The sequence below is a fragment of the Stegostoma tigrinum genome, chromosome 15 (genome assembly GCF_030684315.1).
Source record: "Stegostoma tigrinum isolate sSteTig4 chromosome 15, sSteTig4.hap1, whole genome shotgun sequence".
Taxonomy (NCBI): Eukaryota; Metazoa; Chordata; class Chondrichthyes; order Orectolobiformes; family Stegostomatidae; genus Stegostoma; species Stegostoma tigrinum.
In genome coordinates this window covers 14952495-14965007 of record NC_081368.1, presented here as the reverse complement: position 1 = coordinate 14965007, position 12513 = coordinate 14952495, and the positions used below count along the sequence as shown (strand labels likewise).

The window sequence follows — 12513 nt, the reverse complement described above, 5'->3', positions numbered from 1 at the left end:
GCACTGTAATCCCACTGCACACTGACTTACCAGCGATTGTGTAACTAAACCCTAATGTGCCTGGAAGTGTCTCTGATTGTTTTACGAATATAAAATTCAAGCAGTTTACTGCACAGACAGAGGCATTTTGGTCAGTTGTGTCCTTACAGCTTCTTTGGTTGAACACTTCAGAAACTAATTGCACCGCCCAGCACTGCCTTGTCTCCACCCTGCGTTCATCTGTTCTCCCTGTTTTAAAAGATAGGTTAGCCTCTGCGTCAACAACAATACGTGGCAAACATTCCTTGCTCTAACAACCTGCTGTGTGCAATTCAGTTCCTTGCTGCTCCTTTTTCTTGTTTATCCATTTTATCAGGATGAAGTATTGACCTGGTTCCTGGCCAATAATTAACTTTGCATTTGAGCTTATGTTAAATGTGTCCCATTTTAATAGCCTTTATTCCTGCTGTATTACATCATTCTTTTGTGTGTTCACCTCATCTGGTACAGATTGTCTAATAATTGTGAGCTTTGTCCCATAAAACCAAGGATTTCTGCAATTTAGTTGACTCTTTATTCAGTGCATTTATACAGTGACCCCTTATTGCATAGAACAGGACAGAAATAGGCCATTCAGTACAATCATGGCTGGGCTAAAACTTCAATGCCTCTTACCTATCCAAACCCCATAAAATTGTACGCCACTGGTATTCAGAAATGAGTCAATATCTCCCTTAAACACAAAGTCTGGGCCTCCACAGCCCTCCATGGTAGATTCACAATAATCATTGTTTGCAGAGAGAAGCGAAAAGGATAGATATAAATCCCGGACAATGCACTGATAAAGGATTTAACCTGTGAGGATGAGAAGTTCTGCTAAATTCTTCCAATGGATCATTGAACGTCACGATAACTGGAAAGTCAGTACGCAGTGGGATCATCTTTTCAATCGACTGTATCGGCGCTGCCTCTTGCTCGGCAGAGGAGCTCGAACAGTTCATCCACTTCACCAACACCTTCCACCCCAACCTCAAGTTCACCTGGGCCATCTCCAACACATCCGTCACCTTCCTGGACCTCTCAGTCTCCATCTCAGGCAACCAGCTTGTAACTGACGTCCATTGCAAGTCCACTGACTCCCACAGCTACCTAGAATACACCTCCTCCCACCCACCCTCCTGCAAAAATTCCATCACCTATTCCCAATTCCTCCGCCTCCACCACATCTGCTCCCAGGATGAGGCATTCCACTCCCACACATCCCAGATGTCCAAGTTCTTCAAGGACCGCAACTTTCCCCCCAGTGGTCGAGAACGCCCTTGACCGCGTCTCCCGCATTCCCCGCAATACATCACTCACACCCCGCCCCCGCCACAACCGCCCAAAGAGGATCCCCCTCATTCTCACACACCACCCCACCAACCTCCGGATACAACGCATCATCCTCCGACACTTGCGCCATCTACAATCCGACCCCACCACCCAAGACATTTTTCCATCCCCTCCCTTGTCTGCTTTCCGGAGAGACCACTCTCTCCGTGACTCCCTTGTTCGCTCCACACTGCCCTCCAACCCCACCGCACCTGGCATCTTCCCCTGCAACCGCAGGAAGTGCTACACTTGCCCCCACACCTCCTCCCTCACCCCCATCCCAGGCCCCAAGATGACTTTCCATATTAAGCAGAGGTTCACCTGCACATCTGCCAATGTGGTATACTGTATCCAATGTACCCGGTGTGGCTCCCTCTACATTGGGGAAACCAAGCGGAGGCTTGGGGCCGCTTTGCAGAACACCTCCGCTTGGTTCGCAATAAACAACTGCACCTCCCAGTCGCGAACTATTTCAACTCCCCCTCCTATTCATTAGATGACATGGCCATCATGGGCCTCCTGCAGTGCCACAGTGATGCCACCCGAAGGTTGCAGGAACAGCAACTCATATTCCGCTTGGGAAGCCTGCAGCCCAATGGTATCAATGTGGACTTCACAAGCTTTTAAATCTCCCCTCCCCCCACTGCATCCCAAAACCAGCCCAGCCTGTCTCTGCCTCCCTAACCTGTTCTTCCTCTCACCCATCCCTTCCTCCCACCCCAAGATGCACCGCCATTTCCTACCTACTAACCTCATCCCACCTCCTTGACCTATCCCCTCTCTACCTCCCCACCCATACTCTCCTCTCCACCTACCTTCTTTACTCTCCATCTTCGGTCCGCCTCCCCCTCTCTCCCTATTTATTCCAGAACCCTCACCCCATCCCCCTCTCTGATGAAGGGTCTAGGCCCGAAACGTCAGCTTTTGTGCTCCTGAGATGCTGCTTGGCCTGCTGTGTTCAGCCAGCTTCACACTTTATGATCACGGATAATGAAGCCTCCTTTTGATTGTGTGCGGGGCATTTATTCTTCTCCAGAGTTGGCGTAACCTGATGTCTTGTCCTTTCTCGTTTCTTTTCAGCTCCAAGGATCAATAAAGAGGAAGTTGGAAAGCAACGGCTCACCGGCCACTCATGACAAAATCAATGATCTGTCGGATGGCACGTTCTCGGGCGAGGTTAAAAGGATCTGTCTTGACGATGTCAGTCTTCCGATGGGTCAGGGCGATGCCTCCAGCGTCCTTCGCCCCGATGTGCAAAGCTCCTCACTTCAAATTGGGCACCGCAGCCAGGCCCTGCAGACTCCTGCCTCCATGGGCCCCTCTTTGGGTTGTGTAGCCCCGGGCACCAATGCGGGCCTCATGGGCAGCAACCAGGCCAACGGGAATGACATTGGCTCCCAATTTGCCGTGACATCCAACGCGGAGATGAAACCCAGCGTGGGGGATGGTCACAGCATGTTCTCATTTGACTCCAAGGGGGTGAACAATATGCAAACGATGGATCAGGACTTGGAGGATCTTCTGGAGGAGTTGACAAACATGCCGAACCCTCCCCTCAACGAACTCGACCTTCTGACCAACAGGAACGACCCGCTGAACCTGGGCCTCGCGCAGACAAGTCAGGGCAACAGTCGAAAGCCGTCGCCTCAGGCGGCCTCCCATCTGGAGAACGCCATGCCCAGCCGAGAGTTTTCTCCCATTTACAGTCAGGCGCCGGCAGGGTCCCCCCAACGAAGGCCCCCGTCGACGGGTACCTCCTATCCGTTACCGGCGCCGCCCAATCCCATGCCGCTGCCCATGTCTTCGACGTCACAGAACCAAGGGACGAACCAGGCCCAGCCGCCATTGCTGTCCAGCACCAGCGCCAACCGGGTTGGGGCCAACTGGCACGAACTGTCGCACGCCCAGCAGTTGAAGAAGATAGCGGCGAGCCAGCATCAGCGATCTGTCACCCAGCAGTCGCACCCGCAGCAGGGCCAGGCGGCCAGCTGGCCCCCGGTGGCTTCCTCCGGGCCTTCCCCGCCCTACCAGCCGGACAAGCTGCCGAGCCCCTCCCTGCACCAGCAGCCGTTCAGCCCGCCGAGCGCCATGTTACCCAGCATCCCCGCCTCGAGCGGCACAATGCAGAGTTACCTCTACAACAAGGCGCCGTCCAGCCAGCCCAACCGCATCCCTATGATGGTGCAACAGCAGCAGCAGCAGCAGCCGCCGCCGGCCGGCCTGAGCCAGGGCCCGGTGACTGAGAACTCCCTGCCTTCCGAGCAGCTCTCGTTCAGCAACACCAAGCCGCTGTCGCACTTTGACCCTGACCTACCTGCTCAGAAGATGCCGCAGGTGGCCGGGGCGCAGAGCCAACCCTCGGTGGTGCATTACATGCAGCGGTCCGCCGCAGCCGCTCAGCAGCCAGCACCCCTGCAGCTACCGTTTCGAAACAAGTTACGAATGCAACAGATGAGACTGCAGGGCGGCCTTCAGCAGTCATCGGTAAGGGTTGTCTGAAAATGAACGGCTGACGGAATGTCCTTCGCGTTTCTTTGAACCTGTCAAAGGCGATCTCTTTCACGAGCAAGTTACCACAGAGGCTGGAGTCTGTACTGAAAACGAAAAAAAAAGGTGCTGGAGATCACAGCGGGTCAGGCAGCGTCCATGGAGAGACAGCAAGCTAACGCTTCGAGACTAGACGACATCAACTAGAATGAAAGTGTGTTTGTGGAGGTGGGGTGGGAGTGCTGGGGGAGGAAGAATGTTGATCGTTCAGATTAGGTGATCGGAATGTGAGAATCTGAATGTCAACATCCTTTCTTCCTCCAGCACCCAAACACCCCCGCCCAGCTCCCCCCCCTGCCCAAAACCACTGATGAATAGTCATCTAGACTGAAACCATTAGATTGCTTTTCATCCATGAATGCTGCCTGATCCAGAGATCTCCAGCACTTTTTTTGGTTTGAAGTTGGATTCTTGGCTATTAGAACCCCAGAAATTCTAACATGTGCTTGGCAGTCATTTTAATAAATGACCCCACAATTAAGAGCCTTCTTCCAATAGCTTATAACAACATGAAAATGCGGACTTCATTGAAAAGTTTTGTATGAATATAATGTCTTTCAGGGATAGGCCTATCATTAAAGTTGTTTCCCTTAGACCTCTCTAAAGTGGCCACTGTTTCCAGCTGGATTTTCTGATTGGCTGGCACACGTGAGGGTAAATGTTCCTCCTAACCCACTAGCCATAAATTTTGTTATGAGCCATCCCCAGATTGCAAAGTACCACTTGCGAATTGGGATTTACAGAATGCATCTGTTCAGAAACTGGCCATTCTGCCAAACTTGCCTGTGTGCTCCACTCACAACTTTTCCTTGTCTTTTCTCATAGGAATCTAACATTGTAATCCTTCTGTCTTGCATGTTTGTTTAACTTGTCCCTGGTAACTATGGGTTGGCAAAGATCTATTTAAATGGAGCATTCAGTTTTCATTAAATGAATTGAAAGTATGTTTTCTGGTGCCAGTATGCTTTCTTTAAAAGAATGAATTCTCTCTGCTGACTTCATCAGCTTGTGTCACTACCCCTCTGTTCGCCACAAAACCATGTCCTTTCATTAAAGCTCCATTTAGCTGGGGATCAGTGTTGTCCAGGATTGAGCATTGCTTTTAAAGAATTGATTTTGCCAAAGTCAAAGTCAGGTAAATATGATAATAGTTTAGAGCGGCTAAAAATGACAACACCGTCCAAGAAGCTAGTAAAAAGTGTGTCTTTTGGCTGGTGGTTTTACTGGCATCTTTGAGCAGTACTTAAACATTAAAATTTTGTAGAAATGACAATACCACTGCCCCATTCAAGGACTTCTGACTTGCAAATCAAGGAGTATTGCTGACAAGATTTCATTAATAATCTTACAAGTAATGTTCCTTGAAATGTGGCAGAAAAAAATAGATAGTCCAAGTGTGTTTTGAAATTCCCAAACACTTGCTTGTTGAAGAGTACTGTGATAACCTAAGGCTTTCAGTTTAGCAGACTGGTTTTGAACTGATGATACTGATTGTAAAACAGGTTTGGTCAAAATGGGAATCTGACCTTGTGTTCCCTGCCGTAGGTGTAGCTCAGTGGCAGCACTCACACCTGACAATAGAAGGGGATAAAATTGTATCAGATAGTAGGAACTGCAGATGCTGGAGAATCCGAGTTAATGAGTTGTGGGGCTGGATGAACACAGCAGGCCAAGCAGCATCTTAGGAGCAGCAAAGCTGACGTTTCGGGCCTAGACCCTTCTTCAGAAATGGGGGAGGGGAAGAGGGTTCTGAAATAAATAGGGAGAGAGGGGATGGCGGTTTGAAGATGGGTAGAGGAGAAGATAGGTGGAGAGTAGACAGACAAGTTAAAAAGGCGGGGATGGAGCCAGTAAAGGTGAGTGTAGGTGAGGCGGTCGGGAGGATGGACAGGTCAAGAGGGCAGGATGAGGTTAGTAGGTAGGAAAAGGGGGTGCGGCTTGAGGTGGGAAGAGGGGATAGGTGAGACGAAGAACAGGTTAGGGAGGTGGGGATGAGTTTGGCTGGTTTTGGGATGCAGTGGGGGGAGGAGAGATTTTGAAACTTGTGAAATCCACATTGATACCATTGGGCTGCAGCGTTCCCAAGCGCACTACGATTTGCTATTCCTGCAACCTTCGGGTGGCATAGTTGTGGCACTGCAGGAGGCCCAGGATGGATATGTCATCTGAGGAATGGGAGGTCCAGATGTTTATTGCAAGCTGAGCTTAGGTGTTCTGCAAAGCGGTCCCCAAGCCTGTGCTGGGTTTCCCCAATGTAGAGGAGGCCACCATGGGTACAGCGGATGCAGTGTACCACATTAGCAGATGTGCAAGTGAACTTCTGCTTGATGTGGAAAGTCATCTTGGGGCCTGGAATGGGGGTTTAGGGGCAGGCATAGCCTTCCTGTGGTTGCAGGGAAAAGTGCTGGGTGTGGTGGGACTCGAGGGGAGTATGGAGCGGTCAAGGGAATCACAGAGAGAGTGGTCCCTCCAGAAAGCAGGCAAGGGTGGGGAGGGAAAAGTGTCTTTGGTGGGGTTGGATTGCAGATGACAGAAATGTCGGAGGATGATGCGTTTGATCCGGAGGTTGGTGGGGTGGTATGTGAGGACGAGGGGGATTCTCTTTTGGTTGTTATTGTGGGGTCGGGGCGTGAGGGGTGAGTTGCAGGAAACACGGTCGAGGGTGTTCTCAACCACTGCGGGGGTCGGGGGGGGGGGGGTAACATTGCGATCCTTGAAAAACGAGGACATCTGAGATGTGTGAGAGTGGAATGCCTTATCCTGGCAGCAGATGCGGTGGAGGCGAAGGAATTGGGAATAGAGGGTGGCATTTTTGCAGGAAGATGGGTGGGAGGAGGTGTATTCTAGGTAGCTGTGTGAGTCGCTGGGTTTGAAAAGGATGTCGATTTCTAGGTGGTTGCCTGTGATGGAGACAGAGGTCCAGGAAGGTGACGGAGGTGATAGAGATAGTCCAGGTGAACTGAAGGTTGGGGTGGAAGATGTTGGTGAAGTGGATGAATTGTTCGAGCTCCTTGTGGGAGCTGATGTTGTCAGTGGAGGGGGACTGGTCAGGCCTGTGGGACAGGAAGAAGCGGGGAGGGCCTTTAGGCCAACTGCATGGGGAATGCAGGTGTATAGGGACTTGACATCCATCGTCAAAATGAGGTGTTGGGGACTGGGGAGTTGGAAGTTCTGGAGGTGGTGGAGGGTGTGGGTAGTGTTACAAATGGAGGTAGGGAGTTCCTGGACCAAGGGGGAGAAAATGGAGTCCAGATAGGTGGAGATGAGTTCAGTGGCACAGGAGCAGGTGGAGAAAATGGATCGACCAGGGCAGACAGGTTTGTGGATTTTGGGAAGGAGATGGAAGCGGGCGGTGCGGGGTTGGGGAAGATGAGGTTAGAGGCTGTGGGTGGGAGGACATCTGAGGTGATGAGGTCTTGGATGGTTTGGGAGATGACGGTTTGGTGCTCGGGTGGGGTCATGATTCATGGTCGGGATCGCTCTTGACTATGTCTCCCGCATTTCCTGCAACTCATCCCTCACACCCTGTCCCCGCAATGACAACCAAAAGAGTATCCCCCTCGTCCTCACGTACCACCCCACCAACCTCCAGATCCAACGCATCATCCTCTGACACTTCTGCCATCTGCAACCCAACCCCATCACCAAAGACATCTTTTCCCTCCCCACCCTTGCCTGCTTTCCAGAGGGACCACTCTCTCCATGACTCCCTTGCCTGCTCCACACTCCCCTCCAGCCCCACCACACCCGGCACTTTTCCCTGCAATCGCAAGAAGTGCTCCGCCTGCCCCCACCTCCCTCACCCCCATCACAGGACCCAAGAAGACTTTCCACATCACAGAAGTTCACTTGCACATCTGCCAATGTGGTATACTGCATCCGCTGTACAAGTTTTGGCCTCCTCTACGTCGAGGAAACCAAGCACAGGCTTGGGGGCCGCTTTGCAGAGCACCTACTCTTGGTTTGCAATAAACAGCTGCACCTCCTAATCACAAATCATTTCAACTCCCCCTCCCATTCCTCAGACGACATGTCCATCCTGGGCCTCCCGCAGTGCCACAACGATACCACTCGAAGGTTGCAGGAACAGCAACGCATATTCCACTTGGGAACGCTGCAGCCCAATGATATCAATGTGGATTTCACCAGCTTCAAAATCCACCCCCCCCATTGCATCCCTAAACCAACCAAACTCATTCCTGCCTCCCTAACCTGTTCTTCCTCTTACATGTCCCCATCTCCCACCTCAAGCCGCATGTCCATTTCCTACCTACTAACCTCATCTTGCCCCCTTGACCTGTCCGTCCTCCCTGCACTGACCAATCTCCTCCCTACTTCCCCACCTACACTAACCTTTACTGGCTCCGTCCCCGCCTCTGTAACCTGTCTGACGCTTCTCCATCTGTCTTCTCCTCTATCCATCTTCAATCCGCCTCTCCCTATTTATTTCAGAACCCTCTTCCCCTCCCCCGTTTCTGAAGAAGGGTCCAGGCCTGAAACGTCAGCTTTCCTGTTCCTAAGATGCTGCTTGGCCTGCTGTGTTCATGAAGCTCCACACCTTGTTATCTGGGAATAGAAGGCCACGAAGTTGCGTCTTTGCGGTGAGGCTTTGCACATCTAATCCAAGCTGACACTCCAGGGCAGTGCTGAGGGAGTGCTGCGCTACTGAAGGCGCTGTCTTTTGAATGAGACTTTTAACTGAGCCTCAAACTCTCTTTTCAATTGGATATAAAAGAAGAGCAAGGGAGTTCTCTCTGGTGTCCTAGCCAATTTTAATGCCTCAAGCAATTTTTCCAAGATTAAGGAGGTTAAAATGTGTAATTGAATTGTCAGATTAGACTTGTGTTTCCTCCAATGTTGGAAATTCAGAGATGATCTAATTAGCACGTTTAAAGATAATCAAAGCAATTGATAAGGTAGATAAGGATGAGCAATTTTCCTCCATTGAAGATGATTACCATAAATTAATCAAGCTGCTCAGGGATAATGTCAAGAAGCACTTCTTCACAGAAAGGTAGGTTGAAATTCACTCAGGCTGTATACACAGCACTTTCCAATCTCATGACCATCTTGAAGGACAAGGGCAGCAGATACATGGGTACACCGTCCCTTGCAAGGTTCCTTCCAAGCCATTCACCATTCTGACTTGGAAATATGTCAGCACTCCTTCAGTGTTACAGGGTCAATGAAATCCTGGAATTCCTTCCCTGAGGACATCATGGGTCAAACCTCCAGCATATAGACTGCAGCAATTGAAGAAGGCAGCTCACTACCACCTTCTCACAGATGGACCATAAATTCTACCCCAGCCAGTGATGCCCACATCCAATGAGTGAATTTTTAAAAAAAGAACTAGAACTGTCTCCTGCAAGGGGAAATACAAATCAGCCATTACTTAAGTAGATGGTAGAACAGGCTCAAGCAGACTTTTGCTGTTCGAATATTCCCAGCAATGGGATCTTGTTGTGCACTCACTGCTGTGCTTCCTGTAACAGTGACAACAGAACTGCTTGATTGGCTGCAAAGTACTTTTGAATGGCCTGTTTCAGTGAAAGGCTGTAAAATGTTGCTTTCCTTCCTTTCTGTATCAGCCAGAAAACTGCTTTCGTAAGTCTCTAATATCACAGCAAAAGTAATAAATTATTGCCACACCAGTGCTTTCCAACCATTGTCACTTTCAAGTCCACTATCTCAAAATCAATTGATAATCCCCTCACTACAGATTGTGCTTGTGCTTTGAGCCACAGTGAATAAAAGCATGTCTAAAGAATGCAAATCCAAAACTGGTGGGTTATACAGGAGAATGGAAATGGCTGCTGAACACTGGTCATTTTTTTTTCCTCTCTCTCATCCCTGATGTCTGGGCGGTAAGTATTCTTTTTCTGGGAATGACTCAAGCAGACCAGCAGATAGGTCAAAGTTCACAGCGAGGCAGAGATTTGTGGGCGAAGGTATGTGGAAGGTAGCCAGCTGGAGAGGGAACAAAAAAGCCATGAAATGCGATCTCTGTAACAGGCATTGGAAACACAGCTAGCAGCTGTTGTATGGTCCTGAAACTTTTTGTGCGTGTGTTCTTGTTAGTGCTGTGAATGGAAAGATGTGCATTTAACTTTAACACAAATATGCTTGTATCAATGCTGTTTTCACTACATGTGTGAACTGAGTAGTTCAAAACAGTGTTTGGCCTCTGTTTCTACCTACACGGTTAAAAATGCAAGTGTACAATCTCAATGAGGTAAGTAAGGATTTTTTTTAGCCACAGAGACCTCTGTTGTCTGGCAGCGTAGAGTGAGTGAGCTTATGTTGAAAATATTCTTGCTTCCTTCTAGGCTTTTAGGGAATGTGTAACCGTGTTGAGGATGTTCAAATTAAAATGAAATCTTCCACCACACCCCTTGACACCACACTTTTACCCCCCCCACCCAAAAAAGAACTCTGTGCTGCCCCCTTCCTTTCAGAATTTAGACTATTGTAGCTGGCTTTTGGGTTTGCTTAAACTATGGAGTAAATATCTAACACACACACACACACACACACACACACACACACACACACACACACACAGGGGGAGAGGGAGAGAGAGAGAGAGGGGACAGACAGACAGACGGACAGGGTTGTGGTGAGAAGGAGGGACAGCAGAAGAGAGAGAACTGTAGAGGGAGAGGAGAGCCAGAGTATGAAGGAAGGGCAGACAAGGGTGAGACAGCCGTGCTCATCGTGGAGGGAGTGAGTGAATTGGGGGAGGAAGAGAGATGGAAGAGTGACAGAAGATTTTTAAAAAAAGCTGGATTTGATTTCAAAGGTCTGTGACAATGATAATGCCAGGCTGTGAGCTTTTGAGTGTAAGCAGCTTCTGAACTATAGCAGCAGCCCCTACAGCTAATTGAGTACCTTTGAATAGGCGAATAAAGGATGATGAATCAGTGCTGTCTCGGAGCAATGAGTTAGATGTTTGGTTTCATGTTTTCTCACTGGTGTTAGCGATGACTTGCTTAGTGGTCATTTGGTTGTTTTTCGAGTATAGCAATTGTGCCCCAAGGTGCTGCACTTACATTCTATGTATTGATAGTAAAAGAACTGCCACTCAGCAGAATCAGAAAACTTTGACAAACCTTTCAACTCAGGCAAATTCAGGACCCCTGAAGTTGACAACTGTCCATCCGTGGTGATAATGGACTGAACCCACAGTGTGGGTCACTTTTGGGTGGGACGTTGTCTGTTGTGAAGATAGTTAGTTATTTTCTAAAAGATAATTAAAGCTGCACTTTGCCATCATTTTTAAAAAATGTACACTGGTCTGCTCAAAGAATAGTGTTCTGCTCTCTCAACCGATAAATCCTCCAAAAAAAAACAACTGCTTCAAACTCGAATAAAACTGGAGATTGTCACGCATTCTGACATTGCTTTATTCTAAACTGCTGGTGCCATGGGAAACTTTATACCAAAAAAGCTACTCTGAGCAGACTGGGTAAGTAATGTTTGGAGCCGGTTGTTTTTCAGCACTAGATCAGCCAGTTAGAATATTGATGGCGGCTGACACCATGACCTACAGGCTTGATGGGTAGAAAGATTCATCGGCTCATGACCCAGCTATCTTAAGGGGTATTCAGTGTTAGAAAAGAACAGATTAGATAGTTGCTAATACTTCTATGTTGCGCTGCCTCCTGCTGACTAAGCCACAGAAAAGTCATGATCTTGAAAACAACAACAAAGTCTTTAGCTTTTTAATACTCTTTCACCCACTTTCTTTCCTCCTACTCTCTCAGGTTCTCTTTTTTTTTGTAGCTTTCCCCTTCTATTTTCATTCTCCCACTTTTCTCTCTTTTTGGCTGTTTTTCTTTCTCACCTCCACTAGCACTGCCTCCCTGAAGGCTGAGATGAAACAGCAGTGACGCGAGGACTGACAGAGCTGAAATCTCACCCACAGGATGACTGAAAATTAATAGAGGAGTAGGGGGTGGGGTGCGGGGAAGGAATCTCATTTCAAAAATAACAGTTTCATTTTCAGTATTCCACAAGTAGTCACATCTTCCACCTACCAGAAATGACATTTCAAGCTGTTAATTCAGTCACATGATGTTGTGTGCAAATGTAAACAGGGGGAGGGGTCATTCAGCTTGTTTGGCTAGATGCAAGGGCAGAGTGGTGCCAACAGCGCAAGTTCAGCTCCTGCACGGTAGAGGTCACTTTGAGTTCCCAACCTTAGCAGGGGCACCCCTTGTGATGACCCTCAGGTTAAACTCCATGCCAGTCATCTCTCTTATGAGAGCGCAGCCAATGGCCCTCTGAGGCTGTAAAGAATTGCATGTATGTGAACCTGTTGTATCCACTTTGGTGTCATACTGTACTGGGAAACCTAATCTAATTATCAGCAAAGATACTAAAGTCGACTAAACCTGTGTCTAATATCAGTTCCCCAAAGCTTGAGTGGATTGAAACTATGCAATTTTGTTTTTAGTTAAAGAAACACTTGAGTGTTTTTTAAGATAGCTGTAGAGAACAACAAAGCAAGGATTGCATTTTTGGCCACTGTGAACAGAACCTCCAAGTTTGTAGCTGAGGTTTGATGTTAGTAGCGCAAGTTCCAGAAATATTCCAGCAAGGCAGCATTCTTAT

The 12513-nt window shown here is 48.7% G+C and overlaps 1 protein-coding gene across 6 annotated transcripts in view; it reads left to right on the top strand.

The window, feature by feature from the left end:
* LOC125458849 (mastermind-like protein 2) overlaps positions 1-12513 on the top strand; it is a 558191-nt gene that overhangs the window by 444122 nt on the left and 101556 nt on the right. For all 6 annotated transcript variants that reach the window (XM_048544602.2, XM_048544599.2, XM_059651351.1 and 3 more), the window contains exon 2: positions 2431-3834. In XM_048544602.2, the coding sequence (XP_048400559.1) occupies positions 2563-3834 (1272 nt within the window). In that variant the 5' untranslated portion in view covers positions 2431-2562. The remainder of the gene's footprint in view (positions 1-2430; positions 3835-12513) is intronic.